The sequence below is a fragment of the Nycticebus coucang genome, chromosome X (genome assembly GCF_027406575.1).
Source record: "Nycticebus coucang isolate mNycCou1 chromosome X, mNycCou1.pri, whole genome shotgun sequence".
Taxonomy (NCBI): domain Eukaryota; kingdom Metazoa; phylum Chordata; class Mammalia; order Primates; family Lorisidae; genus Nycticebus; species Nycticebus coucang.
The window spans coordinates 80,391,703-80,415,902 of NC_069804.1; the positions used below are offsets into that span (position 1 = coordinate 80,391,703).

Consider the following 24,200-nt stretch of genomic DNA (forward strand, 5'->3'; position numbering starts at 1 on the left):
GATTTAGAGACAGTCCTCATTACTTTGGTCAGGCACTTCCAGCTGACCTCCAGCAGTTAACTTTACTGAAAAATTCCACAGTTCTTTAGTACATAGATGACCTTCTCTTATACAGCCCGTCTTCCCCTGCCTCCCAGTTAACCTCTCCCTCTGTCCAATACCTTGGCCTCCTCTTACAGGAATGAGAAAAACTCATTCCCCCTGTCTGCATTTAGGCCACCTATTCCTTACCTCTTCCTCAAACCAAAAATGACCTCTTCTCCTTCTTGGAGGTTCTAGGATATTTTAGAGCCTGGATTCCCAATTTCACAGCCTCAACTAAATCTCTATATGCTGCTGCTGAAGGTTCCCCAACCGACCTCCTAGACCCACACCAGCTTTGGTCAAGTTCCTTCCTCTCCCTACAGTCCTTTCTGTCCCAAGCACTCTCCCTCCATCTCCCTGATCCCTGCTATGCATTTTACCTCTCAGTGTCAGAACACCAAGAATGTGTAGTACGGGTCCTAACATAGAAACCTGATAATAATCACCTTTCAAAACAGAATTCATAGCCCTAGGCTGGCCCCCTTGCCTCTGAGCAGTGGCAGCCATGTCCCTCCTTTTCCTGGAGGCTCAGAAACTTACCTGCCATGCCCTCACATATCTACTACGTACCCTTCATAACATTCCATCCCTTTTAAAACACCAACACTTATCATCTTTACTTTCTGCACCTTGTTTACTCCAGCTTCTAATCCTGTTTATAGAAAACCCAAACCTTCACTTTCTCCCTGGCCCGGCATATAACCCCTCATCTCCATTAGCTGCCCTCCACTCACATAACCTTTACACTTCCCAGAACTCATTCCATGATTGCTGGCCTTTAATTGTGGTAACACTACACCCTTTTCCCAACATCTCCTTCTTTCCCTTACCTAATCCTGAAGATATCTGATTTATTGACGGCAGTTCTTCTAAGCCCACTGCTCACTCCATTGCCAAGGCAGGCTTTGCTATGTGTCTTCTTCCCACATTATCGCCTCTACTACTCTGCCCCCACCCCCAGCCCCAGCACCTCCTCACAATAGGCAGAACTCTTAGCCCTCACTAAAGCCTTACAACTTAAACAAGGCCACTCCATTAACATATACCCAGATTCCAAGTATACTTTCCACATAATCCATCACCATGCAGCCATATGGCAAGAAAGAGGATTCCTTACTACCCAAGGCTCCTCTATTATCAATACCACACTCATGAAAAACCTAAATGGGCTGGGCACCCGTAGCTCAGTGGTTAGAGCGCCATCCACATGCACCAGGGCTGGTGGGTTCGAACTCGACCAGGGCCTGCTAAACAATAATGACAATAACAACAACAACAACAAACAGCTGGGCACCGTGACGGCACCTATAGTCCCAGCTACCTGGGAGGTTGAGGCAAGAGAATCACTTAAGCCCAGGAGTTTGAGGTTGCTGTGATCTGTGATGCAACAGCACCCTACTGAGGACAACATAGTATGACTCTGTCAAAACAAAACAAAACAAAACAAAAAAATTCCTAAATGCAGCCACTCTCCAAAGGAAGTAGCCATCATCCACTGTAAAGGCCACCAAAATAAAACAGATCCAATTTCCAAAGGCAACCAAAAAGCCAATATAGAAGCCAAACGGGCAGCTCAACACCCTTACACCCCCTTCTGCAGAAGTACTTGTCCTTCAATAAATTCTCTCCAGTATATACATCTGAAGAACAGGACAATTATCGGCATCTTCCCACATGGGGAGGAAGATTCCTTCAACAGGGAAAATTTATTTTTCCTTCCTCTCAAGTACAGAATATCCTCTCTTCCCTCCATAATAGCCTTCACGTTGGCTTTAAGCCTCATTACACCCTTCTTTCTCTGTTCCTTTCTCACCCACGACTATTTTCCCTTTTAAAATAGATAACCCAGTCTTGCACAATCTGCACCCGGGTCTCACCCCAGGGGGGCCATAAAAACACCCCCTTTTCCCACACATCAGGCCTGGGACCAAACCCCTAGACAAGACTGGCAGATTGACTTCACCCACGTGCCTCCTATACGAAAATATGAACTTCTTAGTTTGGGTCAATACCTTCTCAGGGTGGGTTGAAGCCTTCCCCACAACAGGTGAGAAAACCATGAAGTTGTGTCCACACTCTTCCACCACATTCTTAGATTCAACCTCCCCAACTCCGTTCAGAGCGACAACGACCCACCTTTCATTAGCCAGATTACCTCCCAAACCTCACAAGCCCTAGGAGTCTGGTGGCGCTTACATGTGCCTTACAGGCCTCAATCATCAGGGAAAGTAGAACAAGAACAAATGAACAACATCCTTAAACATCTCACCAAATTAGTATTTCAACACAAAGAAGATTGGATTAAGCTCTTCTCTATCACTTTACTTTGCATTTGCTCTACCCCTTGCAAACCCCTCTTTTACAGCCCTTTTGAAATAATGTATGGCAAAACTATTTTTCTGGGCCCTGGACCTCCTCCAGACTCTACCATAGGAAACTATTTTCCCATCCTCCAGGAAACCAGGCATGGACTTAGAAAAACAATAAACCAACTCATACCCCAACCCTCAGAGAAAGTCAGAGACCAATTGGCAGGACAACAAATCTCCCCTGCCTTGCAGGACTCTATCCCCTCATTGGACAGGCCCTCACTCCGTTCTCTACAGCACCCTCATGACTGTTTACCTGTTAGATGCCCCCCAGTCTAGATCCGCCAATCCTGAATAAAGCTGTGTCCTATAGAAAAACTTCCAACACTGGAAGACCCCCCCACTGGAAATTGCAAGTACTTATCCCCCACCACCTTAAAACTCACTAGGATCCCCGAAGAGTCCACTTCCCCATAAATTGTCACATTCCTCCCCAGTGCTTCCATTTTCTCCATGACTTCTTCTCAAGTTGCCTGGCTACTCCCACACATTCAAAGCTGGGGTGACCTCTTTGATGCGTTTAAAGATCTGTGGCTACGAGGCACCTTCCCAGACTTTCCCCCTGAGGAAACCAAATTTTTCTTCTTCTTACTTCTTTTCGTTCTTGCTACCTCTCCTGTCAATCCTGGCCATTCTCCCCTCCCCATCGACCCTGACTGAATGCACAGGTCATCTTGCTACCCGAACCTTATATATCCATGAATAAGTTACCAACCTCCATTCCCACATCAACTATACCTGATTCTTACCTCAGACCCCCTTTTACGCTAGCTACACTTACATGCCAGCACGCTGTTATGATGTTACCAAAGCCTCTGAATGTTCTTACAGAGGAAAGAAGTACTGGACTGGCAAAATAGCAGGCACTGGATGCCCCGGAGGTGGAGTCAGGACTACTATCTGCTGGACATACCTCACACATGTAGGATTATCAGTTGGAGGAGGAGTTCAGAACATAGCTCGTCAGAAAGAAATAAGACAAATCATAAAAAACTCTCTTCTAGTATAACCCCTCCACCCTATAAAGGATTAAACCTTGCTGTCCCGCAAGACCTACAACAAACACTACCTTATTTCCTGGCTTTTAAACATCTCCTCAGCTGCCCTGAACTCTTCCTCTCTCCTCTTCCCCCTCAGGATTCTGGATGTGCTTTTCTTATACCGACATCTTTTCAATCCCATACCTGTACCCAGCACATATAACTCTTCTGTTCCAGCAGAAAATAACACAGCTCTGTTCGGCCCCATAACTACAGACTTTCCAACCCTAGCCGCCCCCAATTTAACCTGCTTCAATCTCAGCAGTACAGGTGACTCTGTCGGCTTTATAAAACCTGATCTCTGTTCCCTCAACTCAATGTTTCCCTTGTCTGATTCCTCCTGTGCCCCTTCAGTAATATTTTTCCTCTGCGACCGCTCCATCTATTGGTGCCTGCACGCTAACCTCTCCAGTCTTTGCACCTGAGTTTTCCTCACCCCACCTCCCAAGTCTCTTTTGTGAATGACTCCTCCCTAACTCAGGCCATGATGCATCTCCTTACTTCCAGACAAAAAAAAGAGGCATCTTTCTAACTGTACTCCTTGGAACACGCATAGTGGCTAGACTTGGCACAGGCATTGCAGGCATTTATGAACCCACTTTTACCACCAACTTTCCCTAGAACTTAGTGAAGATATGGAAGGGGTAGCAGACTCTTTAGTCACTCTATAATCCCAAATTAATTCTTTAGCTGCAGTAGTTCTCCAAAATCACTGAGCCTTAGATTTAATTACAGCAGAAAAAGGAGGCAAATGCATTTTTGGGGGAGAAGAATGTTGTTTTCTTTGTTAACCAGCCAGGAATAATCACAAATTAAAAGAACTCCGAGAATGAATCAAACAGAGACAAATAAATCTTGAATCATCTAATCCCTGGTCCTTATTCGATTCCTGGCCTCCTTGGTTACTTCCTATTTTAGGACCACTAATTATGATCTTCCTCATTCTCAGTTTCAGATGAGTAGTCCTTTGCCTCATCTCCTGATTTATTGACCAGGCAGTCACCCGAAAAACAACCACTCATATCCTCACCCTACATGGATATCAACCAGTTCAAACTGAAAACCCAAGAGTGTTCCTGTAAACACCACCCCCTCACCCCTCACTTTTTTTCTTTATAGGCAGCCCATGCTGACAGTCAAAGAGACACCATGCCCAGCAATTCGCCTCCTTATAATAGACTAAAAAGATGGGGATGATAGGGCCGAATGTAGGAATCTGCCCAAATAGAACCGTCCTGCCCAGGAAAGAGCGTCCCACCCAGGAAGGAATGAGTGCGGTCATCCCTACCCCCCAACTCTTATATTGCCATCCCGCCTTAACCCACATGCTGACTTCTTTTTCAAACTCAGCCTGCTCGGACCCAAGTGAATAAAGGCCACATTGCCCACACAGAACCTGGACTCTGCTTCCTTTCATTCATGTCTCAGAATAACCTCTCATTTTCGGTCCTTGACCTCTTATTCTGATTCTGTTGGTCATGCTGGATAGCTACAGGTGATTTTGTTTGCAAAAAGGTAGCACTTCTAAACACAAACAAATGAAAATAAGCAAAAAGAAAATTTTATAGCCTTTAAACTAGACAGTATATGAGAAACAAGTTTGAACAAAGGTGTTTGCCATGGTAAGGATGATGGTGGTGTGTGTGTGTGTGTGCATGTGCATGTGTGTGGTGGGGAAAGTTTGGGCTGGAAGGGAAAAGAAGAAAGTAAAAACAAGAGAAAAGAATGAGATTAGTGTTTGGGTCAGTGGTGTGGGTCAGTTGCCATTTTGAAAAGAGGAGAAAGTGGAAAAGGTAAAGGAAAGCAACGGTTATGGAGTGCCTATTGTGTGCCAGGGTTTCTCTGTTTGCAGTTTCATTAAGAATGCATACAGCAACCCCTGGAGTTCTGAGTATTATTGTTCCTATTTTAAAGATGAAGACTGAAGTTCAGAGAGAGAAAAGATCACTTGTCTAAGATCACATAGCAGGTAAATTGTGTTGCTGGGATTTAAACTGAACTCTCTTTAACCTCAAAACCCACACCCTATCTTGTTAGGACCTCCCTCCCTAGAAGAAAATTAAGGAGTTATAGGTGGTTGGGCACCAGGAACACATAGCACCTTCCTTTGGTGGCAGAACTGCAGAGATCTGAGAGTGTTTGTGGATAATCAGAAAGTAGAGGTTGTGTTCTTAGTGATTAGGGAATTTGAGACAGAGGCCTGTAGCCAAAATGAGGGAGAACCAGGAAAAACAAACTTAGGAAGAGAAATCTTCAGTTCCATATGGCTAGAGAGTTAGAGCTGGGCAAGGAAAGGCCTGGATTTGGACCTGGACAAAAAGACCTAGAATTTCTTAAGACTTTTGTCCTTAAATGGACTGGTTTAGAGTCTTGAATTATGCTATGTATTTTAGAATTGCTGTTTGCGTCCCAGTGTCATCACATTTGTAGTAAAGTTTTTTTCTTTCATTTTCTTAATGCAGCAAACATTCATGACCATTTGAATGTTTATAAACATTCAAACTCACCGTATAAACCACGATCCAGAACATTGCTAATAACGTCACACATACCAATATGTTTAGTACTTTTTGTGGTTATTTTTAATAAAAAATTCTTTCTTTTCAGATGGTTGTGGTTTACTTTCTCTGACAATGCCAAACTCCTAAGGGAAGATTTAGCTTGCATATCAGTGAGGATGAGCAAGGTTGTGCTGTGATAATGGACAACTCTAGAATCTTAGATGTTCATAACAACAAAGGTTTATTAATTGCTCCCACTTCATGGCTGCGATAAGTTAGCCGAGGGCTCTGCTCCTTATCTCCTTACCTCAAAACTCAAATAGTCAGAAAAGCTGTCATCCCACACATTGCTGGTTATCATAGCAAAGGAAAAGAGAGCCCTGTAGGGCCCCATAATGGCATTTAATTATTCCAGCCTGCAAGTGGCATATTTTACTTTTTATCTGGCCACTGGCCAGAGCTCATCATATGGGCCCAACCAACTGTAATGGGCTAGGAAGTGCAATCTTACCATGTACCCACAAGGCACAGAGCTGGGAATATTTGGGGGAACAATGCTCATGACTATCACAGCCACTTGCCCACTATAGTGCAACATGTGGATGTGATCTGTTTCCATCTGATAAAGTTCCGAAGAGGAAAGGAATTGCCTAAGCAGGGTTGAGAAAGCCTGCCTGAGTTTTGCCCATCCCTGCGTCCTTTTAGATGATACTGTTAAGGGAACTTGCCTCATTCTTCACTCATTTTCCAGGCAGAGTCCCTTTCCCCTTGGAAGTTCGCCATTCTGTTGTACCTGTTTCTATCCCTCTATGTTTCACAGACTCAAAGCACAACAGACCATTTGGCTCTGGAGTCTGACTGGCATCTCACATGAGATCTCACCTTGGCTGCTTCTTCTCCCACGCATGATTACTCAGATATCCAAGGAGCTGCTAATACTTTGCCTGGAGTGGGATATAACGTGACAGTAGTGGGAGTGGCTTTTGTGCAGAATGGTGAGGGGAGGAGAGAATGGCTGGGTGAGTCATCACTGTTATTTCTGTTGCATCCCCATCGATCTAGCAAAGTGATTAAAAAAGTCACTAACTAAGATACAGGTCAACTGTAGTACTAAAAGTCAAGTGATAACTGAAATTCACAATGCAAACCCTGGGAAATGGAGTTAAGGGGGGGGACTGGCTTTTGGCCTCACTGCTGGGAATGAAGGTCTGAGCTGATAGCTCAGGAAACACATCCTTGGCCTGTGAGCACAGGACCTGTGTCAGGCAACTGGCCCCAGGATGCTTCCTCAAACCGCTGAGTGTGGCTTGGAGAAAAGAGAGGGGGCTTTGACATGGTTTATACAAGCAAAGCATTCACCAAACTGCCAGGTATGGGGGTGGGCTGCAGAGGTGAGTGAAATAGGTAATGTCCCTAGTCTCACAGAATTTAGAATCAGGCCAGTGGGGGTAGAGAATGTTAAACAAATAATATAGGGCATGAAAAGTGTTTTGACGAGGATGAGTACATAACAAGAATGGCACCTAAGCTAGACTTGAAGCACCAAGATTGGCATCCTAGAGGAATAATCTGTTATTTAAACAGAGAACTGAAGCAGATGGTAGCCAGGTGGGAAGGAAGGAAGTTGCAGAGAGTTATGAGGTAGAGGGAAGCCACCTAGAGCGGCAGCCAGGGACTGGATCATGAAGAACCATGTAAGCTGTTTAAAGGGGGTTAGACGTTATCTTGAGGACAGCAGGGACCCATGGAATGGTTTGTCTTTTAGATCAGATTTGCCTTTCAGAAACATCACTGTGGGAAACAGTGTAAAAGGTGGGTTGGGAAGTGATGACTTTTAGAGGCTGGGAGTCCAGGTGAGAGGTGATGGTGAGCTGGTAAAGATAGTTGTGATGGAGATGGAAAGAAATGGATGGACCTGAGGCATATTTAGAAGGTAGACTAGGCAGGCGTGGACAGTGAAGGGAAGTCAGGAGTCAGGGATGATGCCAAGGTACCGGCCGGGACCACTGGATAGCAGTGATAGTTAAGAGCAATGGCTCTGAAATTAGACTGGATTTTGAATCCCAGATCTGCCACTGAATAACTGTGTGACCTTGGATAATTTCTTTAACCTCTCTCTGCCTCAGTTTCCTTACCTACAATGAGGGTATTAATACTACCTTCCTTGCAATGATTAAGTGAAATAATACATATAGAATGCTTTCAACTATGTCTGGAGCATAGAAAGTGTTCAGTAAATGTTGGCCATCATAGGCAACAAGAAAGAGGAGTAGGTTTTATGGAAAGGACGGTGAGTTCAGTTCTGAGCATGCCAAATTTAGGTTGTCTGTGGGACACTCAAGTGGAAATTTGCTATGTGCATCTGAATCTCAGGAGATAGCTGTCTAGAAATATGAATTTGAGAGTCATCAGTTTATAGATACTAATTAAAACCATGAGAAGTTATGCAGGAAAAATTTGTAGAGTGGGAAGAAAAGTAGGCCTAAGAGCAAGCCCTGAGAACTCTCAACATTTGTGGACAGAGGTGAAAAAAAAAAACAAACAAATGGGGAGCAACCACAGTGGCAGGAGAAAAACTGGGAGAGCCCACAGCATCACAGAAGTCAAGATGAGAGTGTTTCAAGGTGGAGGCAGTGGCCAGTGGCGGCAGTGCTTCAGACAGCAGATATAAGAGAAGATCTGAGAAACAATGGGATTTAGCTCTGAGGAAAGAGTTACTGAGAATAGTTTTAGTAGAGTAGTAGAACTGAATGTCAGACTGCATTGGGTTGAAGAGTGGGTGTGAGGAAATGGAGATGGCAAACACAGCTCTTTCAAGAAGTTTTAATCTGTGAAAAGAAAGTGAGAGCAGATGATTGAGTGTTATGGGGCTAAAAGAGGGCATGCTTCGATGCTGATGGGGAGGAGTTTGACAGTAGAGAGGGAGAGATGGGAGATACAGGTGAGAGAGGGGATAATTGAGGTTTGAGGTTCCTGAGATGGTGGGGAAAGTGGAACACAGGACACAGGCACAGGCGCAGGTGGGGAGGTCTGTCTCAGGCAGGAGGAGTCATAAGAGGGAGGCAGAAGGTATAGTTGAGGTGAGTGAACTTGCAGCTTTGGTTATGGGAAACTACTGCCTGGTGGCTTCTCTTTCTCTACGAAATCAGGTGAGGGAGATGTGACAAGGCTAGAAGTTTATGGGTGATAGAGGAGCTCAAAGGGCCACTGGAGAGAATGGAGAAGAGAGACCAGCAGGAACTCAAAGGAGAATTGCCCAGCTATACTGACCTCCCAGTGGATTCATAGCAGTTCCCATCTGCATGGCTGGGGTATTTTCAATAAGCAGCACTTAAAGGTACTGGTGTGGGAGCAGAAAGGGTAGACACGTGGATTGATTTAAGCCTTGGGGATTTACAAAAAGGATGAAGGATGGATAATGGGGGAAGAGAGGTAAGGATATTGGCAAGTGAGTAGTTCAAAAACTTGATTCCTAAATCCCCTGTTCTCTGACTCAGAAGCTCCTGCTCCTGCCAATAATTCCTCTCTATTCCCCACTCTACTTTATAGCTTCTGCTCACTCAGGTCTCTTGTGCTTGCCTCATGGCCTCTGCCACTTGTGCATGTCTGTGTGTCTGTGAGTCTGCTTCTTCTGAGGATCCTCTCCATGTCTCACGTTTAGACTCCACAGGAGAGACTATCAGTGATTCCACAGTTTGCTGCCTCCCGTGTTTGACGTTTAGTTTATGCCATCCCCTAGACAGCTGGCTAACCTATGAGTTTTTGGCCCTGAGTCAGGGACATGGGTCTGGTCCAGCCTGCTGTACCCAGTGTCAACATTCTTCAGAAGGTATTGTGGATAAGACCAGCAAAATGGTTAAGAGTTTGGGCTTTGGTGCCTATGCTTGAATTCAAGCTGTCCCACTGACTGAGTTACCTTGGGAAATTTACTGCACATCTCTGATTCCCAGTTTCCTTATTTCTCAACTGAGTTCAGTAAAAGTACCTGCCTCATAAGGTCTTTGTGAGAATGAAATAATACATGAAAAGCACTTCGCACAGTATGTGGTACATAGTTATTTCCATGTAAACATTATTTATCACTGTGATTATTATTACTATTATTTTACTATGAAGGCAAGCACTGAGGGCCTAGTAGAATTTGGACAAGACATTAGGGGAGACAGGATCTAAACTCCACCACTATTGAATGAACACAGTCTTCTTTCCTTCACATTAGTTCTTTATCATTTTCTGATTTTCTGACCTTTCCCCAGGGAATGTTTGTCACCCTGTGGGTTCCAAAGACCCAAAGCCTTTGGACTAGTGAGTCTGAAATGGGCTGGGACTGAGTTGCTGGGTCTGCTCATTGTCAGCTAGGGAGGGATCCTGGCAGCCTGGCCTCTCCAGCTCAGTCCTTGGTTTCTGTGAGTCATGTTCCTCTTATGCTAAGCCCAGCTCAGATTTGGAAAGGGGTTAGGGAGGAGGGGCTGGGTGAGGGGAGGAAAGAGAGAGGAAAACAGTAACTGGGCCTCTTTCTGAGTTTCTTGGTTAGCTCCAGTTAAAGGAGAGTCCTTAGAGTCCTAGTGAGAATTTGAAACCCTGCTGTGAACAGACTGCAATGGAAGGGACCCTTCATCTGGTTGGTGAAGCTCAAGATGCCTAATGTGTGAGCAGCACCTCCCCAGGCATCCTGTCAGCCAGGACATCTCTCCATTTCTCTCTCCTGTACAGCTTGATTCATATGAGTAAAGATGTTTCTCCAAGAAAAGAATGTAAATTGCTGATGCAGGGGAATGGGAATGGATTCAAGAGACTGGATGGATTCATTGCTCAGAGACTGGAGTTCTTGGAAATGACCTGCTTCACTGGTTACTTGTGTCTGAGCTAATATTTTCCTAAGGTGGTGGTCAGGTCACTGGTAGCACATGACATAATTTCAGGTGGTATATGGGCGAACATTTTGAAATTTCAATAGTTATGAATTTATTTTAATGTGCTTTAGAAGAAAAAATATAATTAGCATAATTAGTATATGGTACAGTCATGAAGGTAGTGTACAGATAACTGAGGTTTGGGAAACACTGTTCTTAACTAAATTGTGTTACCTTTTCTGCTGCCTCTTCTGCCCGAACTCCCAGACTCCGGGCTTCTTCATTGGTCAGCTGTCTTCTGGACAGGTCAAAATCAAAAGCCTCATCTCCCTTTATTCCTTCACTTCCACATATATGTCAGGGGTTTTCATGTCCACTCTTGCTTTCTCTCCTTCTCTCTCTTTCCTTCCCAGCCTAGTGGTTGATGGTATTCCTGGCTCCTCTTTCTCCATTTTTCACACTGAATTATTGATGAAGTCCTGTTGATCTGTTAATTTTTCCTTCAGAATATCTTTTGTACTGTGCCCTTCCAACTGTCATCACCCATTTGAGTGTCACAGCCTCAGTCTGCACTTCACCATCCCATTAATCTTCCTCAAGCACAACTTTTCCTATGACTTTTTCCTGAATTGGGTTTTCTTTTTTTTGAGACAGAGTCTCTGTCATCCTGGATAGAGTGTCGTGCCCATAGCTCCCAGCAACCTCAAACTCTTGGGCTCAAGAGATCCTCTTGCCTCAGCGTCCTGGGTAGCTGGGACTACAGGCACCTGCCTAGTTTTTCTATTTTTAGTAGAGACAGGGTCTCACTCTTGCTTAGGCTGGTCTCGAACTCTTAAGCTCAAGCATTCCACCTGCATCGGTCTGAGTGACCAATTCTTGGTCCTTGGAATATGGGTTCAGCCTAAGATTTGCCCATAACTCCTGTTTCCTTTCTAGGACCCATCTAGGTTTTTCCTGTTCCTCAGATACACTCTGCTTATTTCTAGCTCTAACTCCTTTTTATATACCTTGACTAAAATATCTTTCTCAGTCCTTCCCATTGGATTACTTATTTTTCATATATTGTGTTTGTTTTATGTCTCCCTAAATAGATTCAGCTTACTGAGGTAAATGGGTGTGCTTTCTCATACCCCCTGGGTGAAGGGCTCAACTACAACTAGAACTTTACCTTAGAAATGCATAACCTCCTCTCCTTTCCCCTCCCCTGTCCTGTCCCACCTCCTCTTCTCCTCTCTCTTTTTGACAGAGTCTCACTCTGTCATCCTGGAGTCAAGCGATCCTTTTGCCTCAGCTTCCCAAGTAGCTGGGACTACAGAGACAGGGTCTCATGCTTGCTCAGGCTGGTCTTGAACTCCTGAGCTCAAGCAATCTGCATGTTGGCCTCTCAGAGTGCTAGGATTACTTACAGGCATGAGCTACCTTGCACGGTCTCTCCCGCCCTCCTTTCCTTCCTTCCTTCTTTTTCTTTCTTTGTTTCTCTTTTTTGTTTGAAATAGCATCTCACTCTGTTGCCGAAACTATAGTTCAGTGGCGTCATCATAGCTTACTGTTACCTCAAACTTCTAGGCTCAAGCCATTCTCTTGCCCAAGCTTCCCGAGTAGCTGGGACTATAGGCACACACCACCCTACCTGGCTAAATTTTCTTTTCTTTCTTTCTTTTTTTTTTTTTTTTTTTTTTAGAGATGGGGGTCTTGCTGTGCTGACCTTGAACTTCTGGCCTCAAGTGATCCTCCTGCCTCAGCCTCCCAAAGTGCTAGGATTACAGGTGTAAGCCACTGCACCCAGCCTGGATCTTTGGTTTTCATGTTTTCTGAAGTGGTTTAAAAAGTGAATTTGCACCCAAAGAAAAAAAATCACGAAGAGGAAGTTTCTAAAAGCAATCCAAACAGTCAATAATAGAGATTTGACTAAATAGACTATGAGTTTTAGTATATTAGGCTATAGTACAGCCACTAAATGTGGCTACTCCATGAACTCTGTTGGTATGAAAAAAGATATGTATGGAATAGTGTTAAATGGAAAAAAGCAGAACAAAATAACAGGTACGCACTGACTGTATAAATGTACATGTGTGCTTTGACAAAGACCAGAAGGCAATTGGCCAGTTTGAAATCAAAGAGGCATTGGGCAACCAAGGTGTATTTATTAAAATTGAATGCCAACTGAGAGGCAGTTAGGGATCATCAACTGGAGGGTCTAGTACAGCTGAAGTTTAGGAGGTGGGAGATGGGGCATCTCTTCCTTCATCATGAAGATGGAAAGGTTAAAACAGAACTTGAACTTCAGTTTAGGTTTTTTCTGTAGCAGGCTATATTCAGAGTGTAGAGAGAGAGAGACTTGGCCTCTGTGGGCCCACCTCACTCTTCCTCACTGCCAAGAAGCCCCCTTTCTTCTCTCTTACAGCTGACAAAGCATTCTGGTAGAAGACTCCACTCCCATTCCAGAACAGTGTGCGTTACTGTGTGGAGACCCAGTGTGAGTTCCTTCCTGGGGTTTCTTGGCACGGGCTGTGCTCCTCCACTCCCCACCCCTGTTCATCATCCAGGGTTTATACGGTAAATATCTGGATAGAGTGAAAAGAAAAGCCAGACCTCCGACTTGGGGCTGGTTCACTGGAGGCTGAGCCAAGGGTGTGTTGTTGATACAGAAGATAGTTTCTCCCGAGAGTTTACTGAAGAGGGTTATTTTTGCTGTTTCAGGTTTTCCAGCTTTATTCAAGAGAATGAAGACAGGAAGGAAGCAGGATAGGTGTGTATATTGGATAGCAGGGAAGGAAAGACTTGTATTTCTCTTCTGCTGACCAGTTGCTACCCAACAAAACCTGCCATTTATTGAGCACTTGCTCTGTGTTGTGTGCTTTACATATGGCATCTCATTTAACTCTCACAATAGCTTAACCAAGTATTATTCCACCTATCCTATTTTATAGTTGGTAAAACAGGTTCAGAGAGAACTTATCCAATCACTAAGGAATAGTGGAGTCAAGATTCACTCAATAAAGATGTATTGAGCCACCTACTCCACGACAAGCCTCATGCTGGGTATTGGATGTCCAGCTGTGAACAAGATCAAGTCACTGCTTTCAACATCTTACAGTCATTGGTGTGTGTGTGTGTGTGTGTGTGTGTGTGTGTGTGACCAATAATTAAGCAGGCAGTGATAGAATAAGGTGGTGCTGCTCTGATGGGCTAGAAAATCATGCTATGAGAGCACAGAGAAAGGGCACCTGGCTGGATACAGTGGCTCATGCCTATAATCCCAGCACTTGGGAGGCCGAGGTGGATGGATTTCCTGAGCTCACAGGTTCGAGACCAGCCTGAGCCAGAGCAAGACCTTGTCTCTAAAAATAGCCAGGTGTTGTGGTGGCCACCTGGAGTTCCAGCTAATTGGGAGGCTGAGGCAAGAGAATCACTTAAACCCAAGAGTTTGAGGTTGCTGTGAGCTGTGATGCCACAGCACTCTACCAAGGGTGACAAAGTGAGACTCTGTCTCAAAAAAAAAAAAAAAAAAAGAAAGAAAAAGAAAAGAAAGAAAGAAAGAAAGGAAGAAAGGAAGGAAGGGCACCCATCACAGAAGTAGAAGGTGGGGAGTCAGCATTGGCAAAGGCTTTTTAAAGGAAGTAATATCCTGTCTGGATCTAGAGGAAGAGCAGGAATGAAGGAGATGGTTCATCAAAAGTGATACATGCAGAGGGCATAGTATTGCAAAGGGCTGAATCAAGAGAGAGCAATAGTGTTTTAAGAAACTACTGTGATGTAGAATATAAATGTCTTAACACAATAACTAAGAAAATGCCAGGAAGGCTATGTTAACCAGTGTGAAAATATGTCAAATGGTATATAAAACCAGTGTATGGTGCTCCATGATCGCATTAATGTACACAGCTATGATTTAATAAAAAAAATAAAAAATAAAAAAATAAACTGCTGTGAGGGTGGTGCTTGTGGCTCAAAGGAGTAGGGCCCCGGTCCCATATACCGGAGGTGGTGGGTTCAAACCCAGCCCTGGCCAAAAACTGCACTGCAAAAAAAAAAAAAAAGCTACTGTGAGTGGTTAAGTGGCTGGAGCAAGCTGAGAGATGAGACTGAGGAAGTAGGCAGGGGCTCCAGGGGCTCTCTATTGTGAAGTCCCTTGTGAACTATGGGGAGGAGTTTGGATTTCATTCTCAGTGTGATGAGGAGCCACATGAGGGCTTTGAATGGGAAAGTGATATGATCAGATGGGCACTTTCATAGGTTCTGTCTGACCATTATATGGAGAATAGGTTGTAGGGGACCAAGAGTGGAAGTGGGGATATCACAGTGGGGATGCTGGAGATATTACACATGGTTTAGTCAAGGATGGTAGAATGGTAGAACCAACCAAGGGAGATAGATTAAGGGTTCATGTTTCAAGTGGAGCTGACAGAACTTCCTGACAGATTTGAGGTAGGGGATGAAGGAAGCAGGTCATGTCATTCAGACTCCAAAGACCTCAGCTTTGCCTCTCTGCCCAGGAAGTGGCAGTTGAGGGCCTCCTGCAGTCAGACTTGAGATCTGGAATGTGGGAAACCACTGGAAAATAAATGTTTTGGCTTGCCATTGAGTCAATGGGACGAGAGAGAGATGGGAAAGTTTGATTATTTATGTTAGTGAACATCATATACTTATACATACATTACCATGTGTCTAGGTCTGTTTAAGTACTTTGCAAATAGTTACTTATTTAATTCTCATAACAACTACTTTTATTATTCCAGTTTTCCAGATATAAAAACTGAAGCACTTGACCAAGACGACACAAGTAGTAAGTGGTAAAGCTGGGATTCAAGCTCAGGTAGTCTCACTTCAGAATTCTATGCTGCCTCTTCAGTGGAGCCACTTATTCATTCATTCATGCATGCATGCATACATTCAATATGTAATTACTGAGGACACATATGTGTTAGGAACAGGAGGTAGAATGATCTGTAAAACCAGATGCAGTCTCTGCCATCATGGAGTTCACAGTCCAGTGAAGGAAGTGGATATTAACCAAATAATCACACATACAAATGCATACATACCAGGAGAACCTAGAATTAAGGGATTTAACCTAGTTAGGTAGGACAGAGAAAACCTTTGACAAAGTGATACTTGAGGTGAAACATGAATTGAATAGAAGTTAATTAGGAAGGAAGGGAAGGAGCAGTGTTATAAACCTGAACTAGCAGGTACAATTACTCTGTGGTGGGAGATAGCCTGATGTATTCAAAGGACTTGAAGAATGCCAGAGTGGCAGAGGAGTGGTGGGTAAGCCTGAAGCCCTCACATGGACAAGGCCTGCGGGCCACTTCTAGTTTTGCCCTTTGAATGCTTTCAGGCAGGAGGTGGATAATATGTTCCCGTCAGCATTTCGAACCAGTAACTCTGGTCACTTTGGCTTCGATGTGAAGACTGGTTTGGAGGAGGCCAGGATGAAAGCCAGAAGGCCAGTTGACAGAGAGTACAGGGTATTGCCACAGTCCAGGGGAGAGATGATGGTAACTTGGGCTGTGGAAGGATTCAAGAGCCATTTATTCTCCTTCCTAAAAATCAAAAGATTCTGGTGACAGATTGAGTATGAGGATCAAAGAAACAAGAAGGCAATAATTGGGTTCTGTCTTGCTTCTCTGGGTAGATAGATGGTGGTTACATTTTGAAGAACCCAGAAAATGACTAGGTTTCATGTAGAAAGATCATGCATTCAGTTTTGGGAATATTAATTTTGAGGTGCCATTGAAACAAAGGTCAAGCAGGCTTTTCACATGTATGGACTCCAGAGTTTAGAGGAGAATGCAGGGCTGATTCAGTGGTGTCTCAGAGTCAGCTCACACTGGCTAATGAAAGCTTATTAATTCAGGAATTTTGCAAGCTGGTTATAAAACCATTGGTCACTTCAAATTCGTCATGATGGAAGTATTTATACAGAGGAAGGAAGTTGGGAATTCTCAGCTGCAGGTGTGAACAGGATCATTATGGCAGGCTGTACAGAGTGCCAGGCCAAGAACAAAGGCTTTGTAAATGGCAAGAGTTAAAGGCAGAGAAAATGAATTCACAAGGGAGACTGACAAGGAAGATGAATTCACAAGGTAAGACTGATGTGGCTTCACTTTCTCTTCCATTTTGTTCTTTCCAACTCTGTTATCACTGCCTTGGTTGAAGCCCATGTCATCTTACATCTCGACTATTCAAACAGCATTTGTTTATCAATTCTGTTTATTGGTTCTTTGATCGATAACTTCTATAACTTTATTTTTTAATTTCAGGTTAATGTTGGGGTACAAACAACCAAATTACAATATTTGAATTTGTTAGGTAGAGTCCCTCTCGTAGCTATGTCCTGCATCCAAAAGTTGTGCCATACACTGTGCTGATTCAGTGGGAGCACCCCAAACCCCCCTCCCCCTCCCCCTATCTTGAATTGAAATGAATTTTTCTCCTATGTAGGCATTAATTAAATCATCTACTGCTTCATATTAGTATTGAGTACATTGGGTATTTGCTTTTCCATTCTTGTGATACACTGAGAAGAATGTGTTTCAACTCCATTTAGGTTAACACAAAAGATGTGAACTCACCATCTTTTTAAGGCTGAATAGTATTCCATGGCATACATATACCACACTTTGTTAATCCATTCCTCAATTGATGGGCATTTAGGTTGTTTCCATGTCTTGATGATTATAAATTGAGCTGTGATAAATAATCTAGTGCAAATGCCCTTATGATAAAATGTTTTTTTTCTTCTGGGTAGGTGGCTAGTAGTGAGATTGTGGGATGAAATGGGAGCTCTAATTTGATTTCTTTCATGATTCTCCATGCTTCTTTCCAAAGAGGTTGTATTAGTTTGCAGTCCCACCAACAGTGTAAAGGTATTCCCCTCGCTCCACATCTGTGCCAGCATCTGCAACTTTGGGATTTAGTGATGTCGGCTAATCTTATTGGTGTTAGGTGATATCCCTGGGTGGTTTTGATTGGCATTTCTCTGATGATTAGGGACAATGAGATTTTTTTCATATGTTTGTTAGCCATTTGTCTGTATTCCTCAGAGAAGGTTTTGTTCATGTCTCTTGCCCAGTGATAGATGGGATTATTAGGTCTTTTTTTGTTGATTAATTTGAGTTCTCTATAGATCCTAGTTATCAAGCCTTTGTCAGATTCATAATGTGCAAATATATTTTCCAATTCTGAAAGTTGTCTATTTGCTTTGATTGATGTGTCCTTAGGTGTGCAGAAACTTTTCAGTTTAATTAAGTCCCATCTACTAATTTTTGTTGTTGCAGTGGCCATAGAAATCATCTTCATAAAATCTTTCCCCAGGCCTACATCTTTAATAGTTTTTCCCACACATTCATCTAAGATTTTAATTGTTTCCTGCCTTAGATTTAAATATTTTATCCATTTTGAGGCAATTTTTGTAAATGGTGAAAGGTGAGGGTCAAGTTTCAGTCTTTTATGTGTGGTTATCCTGTTCTCCCAGCACCATTTATTGAATAGGGATTCCTTTCCCCAGGGTATGCTTTGTTGGGTTTATCAAAGGTCAGATGGCTATAAGAGACTGGTTTCATCTCTTGGTTTTCTACTTGGTTCCAACTGTCAATGTCTCTATTTTTGTGCCAATATCATGCTTTTTTGACGCTGTGGACGTATAATATAGCCTAAATTCTGGTAGGGTGATGACTCTGGCTTTGTTTTTATTACTAAGAATTGCTTTAGCTATGCAGGCCTTTTTCTGGTTCTATATGAAACAAAGAACTATTTTTTTCCAAATCTTCTAAGTATGATGTTAGTATTTTAATGGAGATTGCATTGAAACTGTAGATTGCTTTGGGAGGTATAGACATTTTAACAATGTTGATTATTCCCAGCCAGGAATATACTCTTCCATGTGTTAAAAAGTCTTCTGCTATTTCTTTTCTTAGGGTTTCATAATTCTCTTTGTAGATGTCCTTCACCTTTTTTGTTAGGTATATTCCTAGGTATTTTACTTTCTTTGAAACCACTGTAATGGGAATTGTGTCTCTGGTTGGTTTCTCAACTTGGCTGTTATGGTGTAAAAGCTACTGATTTGTGGACATTGATTTTGTACCCTGAGATGTTACCTTCTTTCTTTCCTTCCTTCCTTCCTTCCTTCCTTCCTTCCTTCCTTCCTTCCTTCCTTCCTTCCTTCCTTCCTTCCTTCCTTCCTTCCTTCCTTTCTTCTTTCCTTCCTTCCTTCCTTCCCTTTCCTTTCCTTCCCTTCCCTTCCCTCTCTCCCTCCCTCCTCTCTCTCTCTCTCTCTCTCTCTCTCTCTCTCTTTCATTTCTTTTCTTTCCTGACAGATGCTTAAGCTGTAGCCCTCAGTAGAGTGCTATGGCATCACAGCTCAGAGCAACCTCAAACTCTTGGGCTTAAGTGATTCTCTTGCCTCAGCCTCCCAAGTAGCTGGGACTATAGGTGCCCTCCACAACGCCTGGCTATTTTTGTTGTTGCACTTGTCACTGTTGTTTAGCTGGCTTGGGCTGGGTTCAAACTCTCCAGCCTGGGTGGCTGCAGGTTCGAACCCACTGAGCTATGGGCCCCGCCCTCTTTTTCTTTTTCTTTTTTTTTTGAGACAATGTCTCACTTTGTCATCCTCAGTAGACTGCCATGGCATCATATTTCACAGCAATCTCAAACTCTTGGGCTCAAGCAATCCACTTCCTCAGTCTTCAGAGTAGCTGGGACTAAGGCACCCACCACAACATCTGGCTATTTTTAGAGCTGGGGTCTTGCTCTTGCTCAGGCTGGTCTCAAACTCATGAGCTCAAGCAATCAACCTGCCTCAGCCTCTCAGAATGCTAGGATTACAGGTGTGAGCCACTGCACCCAGCTGTTACTGTATTTCTTGATCACTTCCAGGAGTCTTGTGGTTAAGTCCCTGCGGTTCTCTATGTGTAAGATCATATCATTGATAAAGAGTGAGAGTTTGACTTTCTCTCACCCCATTTGGATGCCCTTGATATCCTTCCTTTGCCTGATTGCATTGGCTAGAACTTCCATCCCTATGTTGAATAGTAGCGGTGAAAGAGGACAATCTTGTCTGGTTCCAGTTCTAAGTGGAAAAGCTTTCAGTTTTACTTTGTACAGTATAACATTAGCTGTGGGTTTGCATAGATGGCTTCAATCAGTTTAAGAAATGTGCCACCTATGCCTATATTCTTAAGTATTCTTGTTAGAATAGAATGCTGAATTTTATAAATGCTTTTTTGGTATCTATTGAGAGGATCACATGGTCCTCGTTTTTTTTGCTTCTATTGATATGGTGAATTACATTTATGGATTTGCATATGTTAAACTTCCCTTGCATTCCCAGGATGAAGCCTACTTGATGTGGTGTGTAATTTTTTCAATGCGTAGCTATAATCTATTGGTTAAGACTTTGTTGAGTACTTTTGTATCTATATTCATTAGTGAAATTGGTCTGTAGTTCTCCTTTTTAGTTGGATCTTTTCCTGGTTTTGGTATCAAGGTGATGTTTGCTTCATAGAACGTGTTGGGGAAGATTCCTTCCTTCTCAGTGTTTTGGAATAGGTTCTGCAATATAGGTATAAGCTCTTCTTTGAAGGTTTGATAGAACTGTGGTGTGATGCTGTCTGGTCCATGACTTCTTTGTTGGAAGATTTTTTATTGTTTCTTTGATTTCAGTGTTTGATTTTGGTCTGTTCAAAAGATCTATTTCTTCTTGTTTAAGTCTAGGGAGAGAGTGTGATTTCAGGTATTGGTCCACTTCCTCCACATTGACAACACTCTTGTAGTAGTTGGAAATAATCTCTTGTATCTCTCTGCTATCTGTTGTTTTCTCACTTTTTTCGTTTCTGTTTGAGGTTATTAGAGATCTTATTTTTCTGTTTCTAGTTAATCTGGCCAATGGTTTATTGATTTTGTGTATTTTTTCAAAGAATCATCTCTTTGTTTCATTAATTTTCTAAATGATTCTTTTGTTTTCAGTTTCATTTATTTCTGATTTAATTTTGGTTATTTCTTTTGTTCTGCTAGGTTTTTTTATTGGATTGTTTTTTCCTTTTCCATTTCCTTTGATTCATTAGTTTATTGATGTGTTCTCTTTCTGTTTTTTTGGATGTAGGCTTCTAATGTGATAAATTTCCCTCTTAAGACTGCTTTTGCACACAGCACCTGTGGCTCAGTGAGTAGGATGCTGGCCCCATATACCGAGGGTGGTGGGTTCAAACCCAGCCCTGGCCAAAGTGCAACAACAACAACAAAAAGTAAATAAATAAAAGTCTTTTTAAAAAAAGACTGCTTTTGCAGTACACCACAAGTTTTGGTAACTTGTAGCTTCATTGTTGTTATATTTGAGGAATTTAACAGTTTCCTCCTTTATCTCTTCCTTGACCCAACCGTCATTCCACATAAGGTTGTTTAATTTCCATGTCTTTGTGTGGGGCTGAAAATTTTTGTTGGAATTGAGTTCCACCTTTATTGTCTTATGGTATGAGAAGATAAAAGGTATAATTTCAATTATTTTAATTTTGTTGAGGTTTGATATTTTTTTTTTGAGACTGAGTCTCATTGTGTTGCCCTCAGTAGAGTGCTATGGCGTCACAGCTCACAGCAACCTCAAACTCTTGAGCTTAAGCGATTCTCTTGCCTCAGCCTCTTAAGTAGGTGGGACTGTAGGCACCCACTACCACATCCAACTATTTTTGTGTTGTTGTTGTTGCAGTTGTCATTGTTATTTAGCAGGCCTGGGCTGGGCTCAAACCAGCCAGCCTTGGTATATGTGGCCAGCACCCTACTCACTGAGCTATGGGTACCAAGCCTAAGGTTTTATTTTTATCCTAGGATATGATCTATTTTAGAGTATGCTCCATGGGCTGATAAGAAAAACGTATATTCATTACCTTTGGGATGGTGTGTTCTGTATATATCTATTAAGCCCATTTGTTCTAGGGTTGCATTTAAGTCACTTGTATATCTGCTTAGTTTCTGTTTAAAGGATCTGTCCAGTTCTGTCAGAGGAGTGTTAAAGTCCCTAGATATTATGGTATTTTGGGATATCATATTGCTCAGACAGATCAAAGTATGTTTAATAAATCTGGGAGCATTTAAATTGGGTGCATAAATATTTATAATTGAAATGTATTCTTGTATTGTTCCCTTGACCAGTGTGAAATGACCATCTTTGTCTTTCTTAACTTTAGTTGCTTTAAATCCACTTATCTGAAAATAAGACTGGGACCCCTCATTTTTTCTGATCTCTATTTGCCTGACATAATATTTTGCATCCCTTTACACTGAGTCTTTATTTGTCCTTCAGAGTTAGGTGTGTTTCTTGGAGACATCCTATGGATGACTTGTGCTCTTTTATCCAGCCAGCCAGCCTGTGCCTCTTCAGTGGAGAATTCAAGCCTTAACATTTATTGAGAGAATTGATAAGTGTGGTGGAGTTCTATTAATCTTATTTTATGAGAGTCTATTGCTTAGTTTTATCTATTATGCCATTGTGGAAAGTAGGTTTTGTCCATTAGTGTCCGGGTGTTTATTTTGCTGGTGATCTATTGTGGTGGTCAGTGTTGAGAATAGGTCTAAATATTTCCTGTAGAGCTGGTCTTTATGTGGTGAATTTCCTCAGTGTTTACTTATCAGCAAAATAGTTGATTTCTCTGTCAATTTTGAAGCTTAGTTTGGCAGTATACATAATCCTGGGCTGAAAATTATTTTGTTTAAGAAGGTTATGGGTAGATAACTACCCTCTTCTGGCTGAAGAGTTTCAGCTGAAAAGTCCCATGTCACCTTGATGGATCTGCCCCTGTAGGTCAGTTAGCACATACTCTAGCTGTTTGCAGAATTTTCTCTTTTGTCTTGACTTTTGAAAGATTCATTACAATGTGTCTTGGAGATGCTCTGTTTGTGTTGAGATGACTGGGGTTTGCTATCCCTTTAAAAGGAGAGTTTTGGAATCTTTAGTGAAACTTGGTAAGTTTTCATTTATGATATCCTCCAGTAGGGCTTTCATTCCTTTGATATCTTCCCCTTTAGAGAATCCCTATAATTCGTATATATAAATGCTTTGTGAAGTCCTGTAATTCTCTGAGTGAATGTTCTGCTTTCTCTTGTCTTCTTTTCTGCCTCTTTAACTAACTGGGTTAGCTCATGGACTTTATCCTCTAGCTCTGAGATTCTTTCTTTTCCATGGTCTAATCTGTTATTCATACTTTCTAGTGCATCTTTAAGTTCCCTGATTGACTCCTTAATTTCCTTAAGCTCTTCCATATCCTTTCTATATTCATCATATCTTTCATCCATTCTTTGGTTCTGTTTTTCCACTTCCTCATCATTTCCCTTTATTGCCTTTTCCATTCATATTGCCTTTTTATGTTTTTATTTTTCTTTCTTTCTTTCTTTTTCTTTTCTTCTTCTTCTTCTTTTTTTTTTTTTTTTTTTTTTTTGCAGTTTTTGGCTGGGGCTGGGTTTGAACCCAGCCACCTCCGGCATATGGGGCTGGCACCCTACCCCTTTGAGCCACAGGTGCTGCCCCTTACCATCCATATTTTAATTTCCTTTTTTGTCATTTCCATTATTTCTTTATATGTCGTGTCCTCTACAGTAGCTGTATCATAGTCCCTTGGGGTGGTTGCTGTGTTTTGGTTTTTCATGGTGCCAGAATTTTTCTGTTGGTTCCTCCTTATGTGTGTTTTCTTCGTGTTCACCTCCTTCCCCTACTTTTTCCTACTCACTGCCTCCTTCACTTTGAATTGCCTTTTTCAGAGCTTAGGTGTTGAAGTGGCTTCTTGATATAAGGCCAAAAGGAAAAGAAGGGTAAAGAGTGAGCAGTGAGAAATAAGAGCAAAGGAAAGAAAAAGGAAAAAACCCAAAAAGTGGGTTGAAAGACCAGAATTAGAGAAAAAGAGAGAAGGGGAGAAAGAGAGTGACCGGAGAAATGGTGTTGATGGCAGAGTGCTATGGCCACAACTGCAGCTATGGGACTTTGGGCTGCTAGGCTGGGTGGGTCCTTCAAAAGATGGAGTGCCTTACCCATCTGGGCAAAAGCAGGACCTCACCTCTGCCAATTATATGAAGAGAAAGAGAAAGAAAAGAAAAAAAAATCAGCAGTATGTTGCAGTGGGGACCTGCCAGTACTGACTTTCCAAAGGCCCAAACTAGAAGAACACCCTGGAATGTGAGCTGGTGACCTCCTTGAGGTGTACCATTTCTGTGGCCTCTCAACTAGACCAATGCCATGACCCCCCCAGCACTCAGAGAAAAGAAAATAATAAAAATAGATAAATAAAATTAAAAATACAATTGTATAAGATAAAGAAAGAATAAAAGGGATATCTTAGCTGTCATATGAGAAATTCAGGTGGGAAA

General features: G+C 42.4%; 1 protein-coding gene across 1 annotated transcript in view; it reads left to right on the forward strand.

Annotated features, from left to right (window-relative positions):
• LOC128576868 (NHS-like protein 2) overlaps positions 1 to 13,360 on the forward strand; it is a 50,523-nt gene extending 37,163 nt beyond the window's left edge. Inside the window, exon 3 of the mRNA XM_053579029.1 lies at positions 13,252 to 13,360. Within this exon, the coding sequence (XP_053435004.1) occupies positions 13,252 to 13,271 (20 nt within the window). The 3' untranslated portion in view covers positions 13,272 to 13,360. The remainder of the gene's footprint in view (positions 1 to 13,251) is intronic.
• The last annotated feature ends 10,840 nt before the right edge of the window (positions 13,361 to 24,200 follow it).